Here is a 13,254-nt window from a genome sequence, read left to right as displayed (position 1 = left end):
ATCATTAAAGTTATCTAAAAACAGCCCCAATGAGCACTTACTGAGCAGATCCTCCAGATTAATTAAATATATATAACAATCCGATCCACGATGGCAGCACAGCATGAGCAGACAGGCCGGATCACTCCTTCCCCGCGGTGCTTTATTCAGAGGCTCTATTTTAAATGTAGTTTAGCTTAAAGGTGTTTTAAAAAAGAAAACAGAGAAGCTACAAAACAAGAAGAACTCTTCTTCAATCTCATTCAGCTCTCAGCCGCATCACCGCTCAGATCCCTGCGCCGCGGAGCTCGAGGAAGGGGGCACACAAACTACGCTCACGTGCACCTGGCGCGCGCTCACCTGGGACAAAACGTTTGATGGTAGCACGGGTTAAAGTTAAAGCAGGTTAAAAGGAGCCGATGAGCGGCGGGGGGCGCGGAGGGGCTGTGTTCGGGGAGCGGACTGCTTTTTGTGTCGGTGCGGCGAATTTATTTCACTTTGCCTAAGGAACGGCGGTGCTGCGACTCCCATTGCCTAGGGAAAAAACCCGGATGTAAACTCAGTGAAACTCTATGGAGAGAAAGTCTGTGCGCATGGGCGGATCTAGAGGGGGGGGCGCATCTGTGGCCCCTCCGTGATTATAATGATAACACCATAACACACGTCTCTATTAATGCCATGTGTTATCATGTACACATACAGCTCTGCTTTGGTGTGATTGGTGATACACAGAACAAAGAATACAACCACAAAATAGACCAATTATAAAAGCTATTAAAATAAAGTAGGCGGGCGGCTGTGGCTCAGTGGATAGTGTGCTGGACTTCGAATCAGGGGATAGCAAGTTTGAGTCCTGCAGTCAGCATGTCGTTGTGTCCCTGAGACTCTTCACCCCAAAGCGCTCCTGTGGGGATTGCCCTCAGTACTGAGTATGTGAGTCGCTTTGGATAAAAGCGTCTAACAAGTAACATGTAATGAATGATACACAATATATCCTTAGGAAACTGAGTGCAGTAAAATAAAATATGACAATATACTATTATTCATTACATGTGATTTAAAGCGTCATACGTAAACAAAATGTTTTATAAAAGCTATTACAATACTAATAGTAATAATACACACAATATATAATCATTGAGATGTGTACATGTTGGATTGGTTATTTCTAGTCTTTAATACATCTAATGTGCAACGCCTTGTCTTTGTATTGCTGCAACGTGAACATTTCACAACCTGGGATCAATAAAGTCCTTCTCTCCTTTCCTTTCCTCTCCTCCTCCCCTCTCTCCTTCTCCTCTCCTCCTCCCCTCTCTCTCCTCTCTAATAATAATAAGTTTTAATGGGTTGTTGTTATATATAATGTATTCAAAACTAAACAACCCTGTCTTTGCCTCTTTGTCTGCCTTTACTAACATTCTGATATCTTGTTGTCAGTGTAAACTTTACAAATACATGAACTCATGATAATGGTGATATTCATGTGTTGCCTCTCATGTCTGATCACAACATGGCACCTGTTGGCGCAGCAGCCATTACCAGCAAAGCTCTAGATCGCCTTGGACTAATACTACGGAGGAATACAAGACGCCACACACTTGCACTGTAGTTCACATGACACTGACTGAGTTCTCCAGGGAGCCAGCAATGATCCCTTTATTAGAACCAGCTGTGTGATTGACAGATTGACAGATTGACAGATATCGTCAGCATAAGAGCATTAAGAGATGAATCGTTCACAACAGTTCAACACCCCCACTTGATCTTATGCTGACAACCTTTGACATACATTTACACTTTTTTTTCATTTTAACCTTCAACACCAAAAATGAAATACACAAACTTTTCAATCATGCCCTTTGTTCCAGGCTTGGTTAAAATATCAGCTACCATTTCTGTTGTTGGGCAGTATTCAATAATAATGTTCCCTTCACTAACTGCAGATCGAACAACATGATATTTGATATCAACATGTTTACACTTTGACGACACACAGGGTTCTTTGATAGTGCATAATCACTTCCACTGTCCATTCCTTTGAATGATCGCACAACATAAACACGTTCCTGTGTAGCAGCTGCCAATTATTCTGCTTCACATGTGGAGAAAGCAACTGTAGGCTGTGTCTTAGATCTCCAGGAGATACAGGTCCTGTCTGACAGAGACTGAAACAGCTGTGCTCCGTCTGTCATTTTGATCTGCTGCCCAATCAGCATCACAATATGCAACACGTTTGAGTTTTGAATCACTTCTCTTGTAACACAACTCCTGGTCTACAGTTCCCTTCAAGTCTCTCAACACGTGTTGCTGTTACCATATGCTGTTCTTTTGGTTCGGATAAGTGTTGAGACGACTTACTGACAATAACACTTAGATCAGGTCTCGTACATGTCATCACATAAATCAAGCTGCCTCCCACTTCACGATACCTCTTCTGATCAACAGATTCACCTTCATTGTCAAATGGTTGTTGATACTCGCATGGAGTCGATCTTGCCTTGCAGTCAGACATGGAGTCGATCTTGCCTTGCAGTCAGACATGGAGTCGATCTTGCCTTGCAGTCAGACATGGAGTCGATCTTGCCTTGCAGTCAGACATGGAGTCGATCTTGCCTTGCAGTCAGACATGGAGACATGGAGTCGATCTTGCCTTGCAGTCAGACATGGAGTCGATCTTGCCTTGCAGTCAGGCATGGAGTCGATCTTGCCTTGCAGTCAGGCATGGAGTCGATCTTGCCTTGCAGTCAGGCATGGAGTCGATCTTGCCTTGCAGTCAGACATGGAGTCGATCTTGCCTTGCAGTCAGACATGGAGTCGATCTTGCCTTGCAGTCAGACATGGAGTCGATCTTGCCTTGCAGTCAGGCATGGAGTCGATCTTGCCTTGCAGTCAGACATGGAGTCGATCTTGCCTTGCAGTCAGGCATGGAGTCGATCTTGCCTTGCAGTCAGACATGGAGTCGATCTTGCCTTGCAGTCAGACATGGAGTCGATCTTGCCTTGCAGTCAGACATGGAGTCGATCTTGCCTTGCAGTCAGACATGGAGTCGATCTTGCCTTGCAGTCAGACATGTCAAACCTTTGCAATATGTTCATGATGTACCTTTTCTGGTTCGTCTTTATTTCCCCATCTGTCTGTGTGAAATCAATGCCTAGAAAGTTCTTAAGTTTGCAAAGATCTTTCATCTTAAATTTGCTCCCAAAATGTCTTTTACGTTTTGGATTGTTTGACTGTTGCTTCCTGCAATGATAAGATCATCAACCCAGATGATCAAAATAATCCTCTCACCTTTAGATGTTAGTTTACTGTAAACACAATGCTCAGCCGCATTTTGAATAAAGCCATTTTCACTGAGATAATCATGGAGCATTTTATTCCAATTCCGTCCTGATTGTTTCAGACCATCCAGTGATTTGTTAAGTTTAGAGACCAGTTTCTCCCCGTTCTCTGACTTCACCTCAAGTCCTTCAGGTTGTTCCATAAACAACTCACAGTCTATAGGAGCATGGAAATATGCCGTTCTAACATCCATTTGATGCAATTCTAAATCATGTTGTGCTGCGATTTGCATTAGACTACGTACAGATGTCATATTTGCAGTTGGAGAAAAGGTTTCCTGATAATCAATACCAGACACTTGACTATAGCCTTTTGCTACATACCTGTTTGAACTGGGTTCTCTTTCACTGTAAACCCATCTGCCCCCACTGCATGTTCTGGCAGTGTGGTCAGGGTACATGTGTCTTTCCCCTTAGTGAGTCCATTCCTCCTCCATAGCTTTAGCCCACCATTGAGCATTTGGTGATGTCAGCCTCCTTCAATGTTTGGAGCACAAATAACTCTATAACAGTAATCAAGGGTTAGTTCTCCTTGGTCATCAGATTCCACTTGACATAATCCTTCAAGTATTGAGGAGGTTTTCTTTCCCTTTGTGGGTAAGATGTCCTCTGGAAATATTAAGGAGGTTTTCTTTCCCTTTGTGGGTACGATGTCCTCTGGAAATATTAAGGAGGTTTTCTCTCCCTTTGTGGGTACGATGTCCTCTGGAAATATTAAGGAGGTTTTCTCTCCCTTTGTGGGTAAGATGTCCTCTGGAAATATTAAGGAGGTTTTCTTTCCCTTTGTGGGTACGATGTCCTCTGGAAATATTAAGGAGGTTTTCTCTCCCTTTGTGGGTACGATGTCCTCTGGAAATATTAAGGAGGTTTTCTTTCCCTTTGTGGGTACGATGTCCTCTGGAAATATTAAGGAGGTTTTCTTTCCCTTTGTGGGTAAGATGTCCTCTGGAAATATTAAGGAGGTTTTCTCTCCCTTTGTGGGTACGATGTCCTCTGGAAATATTAAGGAGGTTTTCTTTCCCTTTGTGGGTACGATGTCCTCTGGAAATATTAAGGAGGTTTTCTCTCCCTTTGTGGGTACGATGTCCTCTGGAAATATTAAGGAGGTTTTCTCTCCCTTTGTGGGTACGATGTCCTCTGGAAATATTAAGGAGGTTTTCTCTCCCTTTGTGGGTACGATGTCCTCTGGAAATATTAAGGAGGTTTTCTCTCCCTTTGTGGGTACGATGTCCTCTGGAAATATTAAGGAGGTTTTCTCTCCCTTTGTGGGTACGATGTCCTCTGGAAATATTGAGGAGGTTTTCTTTCCCTTTGTGGGTAAGATGTCCTCTGGAAATATTAAGGAGGTTTTCTTTCCCTTTGTGGGTACGATGTCCTCTGGAAATATTGAGGAGGTTTTCTTTCCCTTTGTGGGTACGATGTCCTCTGGAAATATTAAGGAGGTTTTCTCTCCCTTTGTGGGTAAGATGTCCTCTGGAAATATTAAGGAGGTTTTCTTTCCCTTTGTGGGTACGATGTCCTCTGGAAATATTAAGGAGGTTTTCTCTCCCTTTGTGGGTACGATGTCCTCTGGAAATATTGAGGAGGTTTTCTTTCCCTTTGTGGGTACGATGTCCTCTGGAAATATTAAGGAGGTTTTCTCTCCCTTTGTGGGTACGATGTCCTCTGGAAATATTAAGGAGGTTTTCTTTCCCTTTGTGGGTACGATGTCCTCTGGCTACTTTGACCTTCACCTGTCTGAATGTTATCAAAAATCTCAGTCTCATTTTCCTGTGACTCTTTTGGGATTACATTTGCCTTTTACATTGTTGGTATGTGGTTTCCAGCTCTCCTCATACTGAAATCTCCATCATCCGTTTCCTGCTCTGTTTGAGTCTGACTCTCAATGACACTCTTGGTGATGAATTTGACCAACCTATTGTTGAGTACTCTTCCTGTGTCAGGATGAAACACAAAGAAAGCAGGGCTGTTCTTATCACAGCATGGTGACCCAAATGTTCTCCTTTTTGAAAGGTTAGGCTTCTTTCCTGTCAACATGTAGTATGGAGTCTGTCCTACACGTTTGTTGCAACACCTATTTCGAATGACAGCAGCAGTCATAACTGTCCACAACTCTTTTGGTAGCTTACTCTCAGTTAGCATGCATCTCTCCATTTCAAACAATGTTCTCCAATTTCTCTCAGCTGTCCCGTTGTGACGGGGCGGATAAGGAGCTGAGGTCTCTGATGGCATTTCTACTTAGCAATGACTGACATTGACCAGAAGTATACTCAGTACCATTATCAGATCTCATGCATTTGATTTGTCCATAAGGTGAAACGTCAGCAATGTACTTCTCAGTAGCCTTGACTGTGTCACTCTTAGATTTCAAACATAAACAAAAACTGCTCCTGAATAGTCATCAGTAAGTGCTAATGTGTATCTGAACGCACCTTTAGCTGTAGGATCTATAGGTCCAGAGAAACCTGTGTGTACAAGCTGCAGTGCAGCCTTTGCCGTTTCATCTGGCTCTCTGCTCCTGCTCGGAGCACATGTCCCTTTTGTGCACACTTCACATGTCAAATGAGATGTATCAGTTTTGCCTTTAATTGTCATACCCTCTGTGACTTTTTGCAATTTCAACACATCTTCGTAGTTACAGTGACCCATGACATTCATCAACATGTTCATCATTAACTGTGTTTAAATAAAACAATCTATCATACACCTTAATATCAAATGTCGTACCGTTCTGGTGAATGAGCTTGTTCTGTCCTTCTTTGAATACGTTTGCATCTCTGTGCGTGGAACTCCTGCAAAGACGGCACCACTGTCTCTGTTGTTCCCCGTGACCAGCAGCCTTGCACTCGCGGGCCCCGTGACCAGCAGCCTTGCACTCGCGGGCCCCGTGACCAGCAGCCTTGCACTCGCGGGCCCCGTGACCAGCAGCCTTGCACTCGCGGGCCCCGTGACCAGCAGCCTTGCACTCGCGGGCCCCGTGACCAGCAGCCTTGCACTCGCGGGCCCCGTGACCAGCAGCCTTGCACTCGCGGGCCCCGTGACCAGCAGCCTTGCACTCGCGGGCCCGTGACCAGCAGCCTTGCACTCGCGGGTCTTTGCCTCTTACTTTCATCACGCTGTCATCAACTGAGCTCCCACTGAACTCCTCAGTGCTCTCGTAGCTCCTCAGCTTGGTCTTGAACTCGGCGAAGGTGATCTTCTCATCACTTTGTGTAGTGTGGATAGAAAACAGCTTAAATGACGCTGGCAGCCCCTTCAGAATCATAGCTATCAATAAACCGTCACTCAATCTCTTCTGCATTCCTCAGTGCTGTGATAGCAGTCTCTGCTCGTATAATATAGTCTGTGATGCTTTCATTAGCATATTTCTGGAGAGACGTAAGCTCTGTATACAAGCTGATCACACGCGGTTTTCCTGTACCTGCGTAGTGATCCCTCAGAATCTTCAACGCCTTTCTCCCATCGTCCGCTGCATCTCTCATGACCAGAGACAAACTTGTATCGTCCAACAATTGAATAAGTTCAGCGTAGACTTCTTCATTTTTATCAGCGTCTTCTGCGGCTCCTTCTGCGTCCTCTTCGCCTCCTGCACTGTCAGGCTCTTTCAATATGGTGCTTTTCAGCCCTTGTAGACGCAAGTTGCCAAGAAACTTTGTTTCCCACAACTCATAGCTTTTCTCATCTCCGTCAAAGCACAAACGATTCCATCGGTTTCCAAAATCCTTTCTGGGCCCATAACCTGTTGGCGCAGCAACCATTACCAGCAGAGGTCTAGATAGCCTTGGACTAATACTACGGAGGAATACAAGACGCCACACACTTGCACTGTAGTTCACATGACACTGACTGAGTTCTCCAGTGAGCCAGCAATGATCCCTTTATTAGAACCAGCTGTGTGATTGACAGATAACGTCAGCATAAGAGCATTCAAGAGATGAATCGTTCACAACAGTTCAACAGAAACATTACAATTATTATTATTAGTGGTAAAATGAGTATCAGCTCCTTGTATTATCTCTGAGTGGATTGGATCATATCTACGGTATGTTACAATACAACTTTATTTATAAAGCACTTTAAACCTCCAGACCATAGTGCTGTACAGGCAAATAGATCAAACAAAGCATACAAAGAAGTAACTCAGCTCACACACCATAAAACAAGTACAAACAAAAAAGCAACGCTCCGAAAGATGTTGAAACGCCAAATGTTATCTTCTCTTTGGTAATCCTTTCATATCAAATATCTCTAGATATTCTTATTAGAAATAATATCAAATGTTTTCGGCTAATCAAAGAGATTAAACAGTGAAGGTAACCCTGTGGAACCGGTTGTTATTCAGCCCCTAGCCCTCACAGCCCTCGTCCTGATGCATCCCCACTGAACGGGAAGGAACTCAGCCATCAGACCATATGAGCACGTTTCACCTACACGGAACACAAGTCCAACACCAAGCCGCTAAACATCACATAACTCACTCATGTAGTGAAACTTGACATTCTTTAGAGGGGTTTAGCAGAAGCAGGTCCAGGCGGACTCACCTTTGGGTACATCAGTGCCCTTTGACCTTTCTCAGGAGCCACTGTCAAACGCATTGAAATATCACTCAAGGTATTCCATCCAACTGCTTTTGAACATTCACCCAGACCTCTATACCTCTCCCCATTCATCAGAAAAACATACACAGGAAAAGAAGTTTGACTCCAACTGGAGCAGATTTATTTCAAACATTAAACACAATATAAAAGAAATCCACTCATTTTAGAGGTAGGTGAAAACGACACACTGGCAGACCATTATGCATCCTGGATGCGAGTGTTGAGGTGCCACTCCATGTAACAGTTCTTCTTGGCAGTGAGGCACAGAGGGACCAGGCACTTGCTGCAGTAGACAGGTGTCTTCACCCTCTTGTAGCCAGCATCATGGCACCTCCTGCAGTACCTCCTGGACTGGGTGCCATCTTCCCCATAAAACATGGGCATGCATTTGAGCAGTGATGGTGCTGCACAGCCTTCAGCAAACTCCAACATGTCTGCAGCCAGCCGCTCCCTGAAGGACTTCAGGGTGTGTGGCTTCGTCCTGCCGGGGTCACTGCTCACCTTGAGCAGCTCCTCGTGGAGAAGGAAGCTGTTCACCACGGAAATTTCCAGAAAATGGTAAAAAAAAGTCTTGTACCATTTCTTTGTTTTGTGGTGAGCGCTGTAGTTCACGTCGGACACGTCCTCGCCGCGCATGCTTTGCCTGTAGTCCACCACAGCGTCAGGAACGGGAACAGTCTTAATCTGCCACTCACCAGCCCGTTTCACCTTCCTCCTGAGAGTCTGTCCGCTGAAGGCCTCGTGCACGGTGGAGCACATGCACACTTCCCAGCTGTCCATCCACTTGACGAACAGGAGCTCTCCTCTCCTTATCCACCGCAAATCTCCCCTCTCAGCCTTTTTCGGAAGTTCATTCAACTCAGTCTGTGGAAAGCCAATTTGATTTCTTCCAATGATCCCACAACAGCCAATGTTTTTCGTGGACAAATGCTTAAAGAGGGCAGGGCTGGTGTGAAGGTTGTCCACAAAGAGTGTGTAGCCCTGACCGAGCAGAGGGAGGGGCAGGAGGTCCATCACGGAGGAGTAGCTGAGTCCACGGCCTGTAGTGGACTCACTCTCCCCCGTACACACAGAGAAGTTCCAGGTGTATGCCGTTGAGGAGTCCGCCAGCACGAGCAGCTTGTACCCCCACTTTATGGGCTGGTCTCTCATATGCGGCTCCATGGCCTTGAAGGCCACCATCTTCTCATCTATTGAAAGGTTCTGATAGGGCTGGAAGTGTGCTTTGCAGGCAGCAATGATGTCCGTGTAAAGGGGCTTGATCTTGAAGAGTCTGTCGTACTCGGCGGTGTTACTCTTGCGCTCGTTTTCCTCGTCTCCTTCAGGGTCGCTCATGTGCAGCGACCACAGGATGGCTTCAAAGCGTTCCTGGGACATGTTCTCAGCGGCGAATGGGAAGTCGTACAGACCTTTCTTCAACCAGTAGTCTGATCTGTGGGCAACGTGGACGAGGGCCGAGAGAATGGTAATGGCCAGGAAGATATAGAAGTCCCTCACAGTCAGCTCTTTCCAAACGTACTTCTTTCCAGCCTGTGACCTCTTCAGGGCGTTTGCATTGGTGTTGTCGACGAGCCTCTGGACCACAGAGGGGCTGAAGAACAGTCTGAAGAGAGAGAGGGGCGACCACGCTGCGCTGGGGTCTAACGCGGGGCCGGGGACCCTGGCTGGCATGAACCTCCGAGGCTCTGGTCCTCTGTCCTTCTCCTCTCTGCTGCGCCACCTGAGGGCTGGAGACCCACCTCGGGGAGACCTGCGGACACGCTTCATGGGGTTTGAAGAGGCGTTTCCTTTTCCTTTGGACTGCGTGTCTTTGGGTGATTCAGATCCAGGTGAGGAAGATGATGGCTGAGTCTCGTACTCTTCATCACTGTGAAAACAAAAGTGGAAAACAAACAGATGAATTCACTGGCTTATACTTTTGAAAATGTAACTCCAAACAGACGTAACACTAACTGGACGTTGAGGTAAATGATTCCTGTACTGGGGAAGTTACCATCCAGCTTGAGTGTGTGAGTTCACTTCATTCACTGCAGGACAATAAGGTGGTTCGATGAATGATCTGACAGCAGCGGGGCCCAAACTACGGCCAGATGCGGCCTCAGCTAATTCAAAAAGTATAATGACAAATGGCCCACAAATGAAACATGTGGTAATAAGCCCACTTCTAAAATGAATTCACTCAACAGAATAGTTAATAGACCCTTTCCATTATCATCAAGACTGAGGATCTGTTTTAAGGGATGCCAACAAGACAAATGAAACCCTAAAGAGAGCTGGGATCAAAGCATCATGCCTACATTTTATATATCGATTTTCATAGATGAGAGTAACATCTACGTCACTTTACGGCCCCGCCCACTTTTGGGGGAAACAACGCTGTCATTTGAACGGCGATCGAACCTGAAGCCACAGAGCTCTTCTGTTACTGTCCTTTCTTCTTAGAGGAAGTACAGAAACACTGAACTCTTGATTATTTTTAATGTTTGAGGTGCAATAAACGACACGGCAGCTTTTTGGCTGATAAAACTATTATATTCCACCTCGCTCATGAGAGTAACAGCTGGCGAAATTACAGGCTCGCCTACTGATTTTAATTTAACCATACATCAAGACCGATTGTCGATTACCAATGATCGAATGTAATTGTTTGCCTGACTGGCCATCGTAATCGAGCTCTTTGAAGATCCCAAAATCCACGGTTTTCAAAAAAATTTGATCGGATTGGCAAAAACTTCAGAATTTGTATTGACCGCCATTCAAATGACAGCGTTGTTTTCCCCAAAAAGTGGGCGGGGCCTTAATTTTTGCCCGGAAGTGACGTAGGTGTTACTCTCATCGATTCATGTCTAAAAGACGTACAAAGGTGCATTTTGCAAAGGTGCATAAGTTACGAGGCGATGAACCTCTGAGCGGCCCAGCGCTTCGTATATCTTTCTGTGGCCCTGAGGGAAACACTTTGGACCCCTGTCTGACACCAGATCAATAAGTAATGGACCAACGTACCTTTCCGATGGTGAATCATCATGATGCGAGCGTCTCTCCGGCTGCAGGAGGTCCTCGTCGTCCGACGCCGAGTCGACCAGAGAGTCTGCCTCGCTATCTTCTTCAGCCAGAGCGGCCAGTACCTCCTCGGGGCTCTGCTTCCTGTCTGCCATCTTTGCAATGTGCTTATTTGGCAAAAGAGTAAATAACAATTCTTAAATGCAAAGAATGGTTTTATCATCAGATGCTCAGCAGCTACAGGCTAGAAGTGGCTGTGAAAGGTTGAGTCTCTCATGTCCAATCACAACATGGAAACATTACAATAATAATTATTATCAGCAGTCGTCAAATAACCATCAGCTCCTTGTTGTATTATGTCTCCGAGTGGATTGGATCATATACGGTATGTTCTCTTTGGTAATCCTTTCATATCAAAGATCTCTATATTTATACTAGAAATAATATCAACTGTTTTCGGCTAATCAAAGACATTAAATAGTCAAAGGTAACCCTGGTTGTTATTAACCCCTGACCCTCACACAGCGCCGGCGGTCTCCGGGCTTCTTACCCACTAGCGGGAAGACACTCCGCCATCAGACGATATGAACCATGTGTAGCTCAAACCAAACGCTCTTACCCACTAGCGGGAAGACACTCCGCCATCAGACGATATGAACCATGTGTAGCTCAAACCAAACGCTCTTACCCACTAGCGGGAAGACACTCCGCCATCAGACGATATGAACCATGTGTAGCTCAAACCAAACGCTCTTACCCACTAGCGGGAAGACACTCCGCCATCAGACGATATGAACCATGTGTAGCTCAAACCAAACGCTCTTACCCACTAGCGGGAAGACACTCCGCCATCAGACGATATGAACCATGTGTAGCTCAAACCAAACGCTCTTACCCACTAGCGGGAAGACACTCCGCCATCAGACGATATGAACCATGTGTAGCTCAAACCAAACGCTCTTACCCACTAGCGGGAAGACACTTCGCCATCAGACGATATGAACCATGTGTAGCTCAAACCAAACGCTCTTACCCACTAGCGGGAAGACACTCCGCCATCAGACGATATGAACCATGTGTAGCTCAAACCAAACGCTCTTACCCACTAGCGGGAAGACACTCAGCCATCAGACGATATGAACCATGTGTAGCTCAAACCAAACGCTCTTACCCACTAGCGGGAAGACACTCCGCCATCAGACGATATGAACCATGTGTAGCTCAAACCAAACGCTCTTACCCACTAGCGGGAAGACACTCCGCCATCAGACGATATGAACCATGTTTAGCTCAAACCAAACGCAAGGGCAACACCAAGCCTCTGGATCAACACTTAGCGAAACATGCACTGAACACATAACTCGCAACAAAGTCATCCTATCTGCACAAACGACATATCACATGAAGCTGAGATTCCACAGGTATAAGTCTCATCTCTGTGCGACCAGAACTCACTGAACTAGCAGCCATGATGATAATGAAGTGTTACCTCTGGGCTTTCTGATCCAACGTTGTGTTCAAGAGCATAAACGCAGCTGAGCGTTAGTCGATGTCTCTGCGAAGTGATTACTGAGAAACCTCATTACTTGTGTTGGTTATAAACCTAGCGTCTCCTTTCAACTGACCAATGGTGATGTTTACATGGATTTAGGAACTCCCCCTCGACTCTATTGGCTCTAACGGTTACAAAGAGGTGTCAATCACCCAAATGGACCAATGGGCTCCAGAGGGAGGGCCCTGCAGGTCTGCCTGGCAGCTGAGCAGCATCGCTGTGTGGTCTGAAGTGGTCTCAAGTGGTCTGAAGTGGTCTCAAGTGGTCTGAAGTGGTCTGAAGCTCAGGGAGAACATCTCACAAAGGTCTGAAGCAGTTATTTGGATGGAATGAATAGCTATAGTGAGCTTTGACAGGGTGGTTCCTGAGAAAGGTCAAAGGGCACTGATGATGGCCCTGATGAGTCCGCCTGGACCTGCTTCTGCTAAACCTCTCTAAAGAATGTCAAGTTTCACGAAGTTAGCATCTATCCTGACTCAGGGTACTCAGTGCTGGAATTGGGCCGGTACTCACCGGTACGCAGTACCGGCACTTCTGGTTCTGACCCATGGAGTACCGGCACTTCTTGCTCAGTACCGGCATGCTGGCGGTACTCCGGTACTCATGCACCGTGCCAGTACTCAACACTCTCCCGCCGTTCTTATTATACATCCATATATATATATATATACAGCCGCCCGGTACTCAGTAGATGCGTCATGAGGTGCCGAACGGACATTCTCATCGCTCTAACCGCTGGAGTTTCACAGCGGCTGTCAGCTGTTTACTCCTGTCATTCAAACAGAAC

The 13,254-nt window shown here is 45.9% G+C and overlaps 1 protein-coding gene across 1 annotated transcript; it reads right to left on the bottom strand.

Annotated features, from left to right (window-relative positions):
* Nucleotides 1–8,009: 8,009 nt before the first annotated feature.
* LOC117546955 (piggyBac transposable element-derived protein 4-like) lies at nucleotides 8,010–12,527 on the bottom strand. Its single transcript, XM_034217393.1, has 3 exons — nucleotides 12,405–12,527; nucleotides 10,919–11,082; nucleotides 8,010–9,782 (listed from the first exon to the last, which is right to left on the bottom strand). Exons 2-3 carry the CDS (start codon nucleotides 11,068–11,070, stop codon nucleotides 8,114–8,116), a joined length of 1,821 nt encoding a protein of 606 aa, XP_034073284.1. The 5' UTR covers nucleotides 11,071–11,082; nucleotides 12,405–12,527; the 3' UTR covers nucleotides 8,010–8,113.
* Nucleotides 12,528–13,254: the final 727 nt, after the last annotated feature.

Source organism: Gymnodraco acuticeps, unplaced genomic scaffold (assembly GCF_902827175.1).
Source record: "Gymnodraco acuticeps unplaced genomic scaffold, fGymAcu1.1, whole genome shotgun sequence".
Classification (NCBI taxonomy): domain Eukaryota; kingdom Metazoa; phylum Chordata; class Actinopteri; order Perciformes; family Bathydraconidae; genus Gymnodraco; species Gymnodraco acuticeps.
The sequence above is the reverse complement of the archived record's forward strand: the minus strand, read 5'-3'. Positions and strand labels throughout refer to the sequence as shown.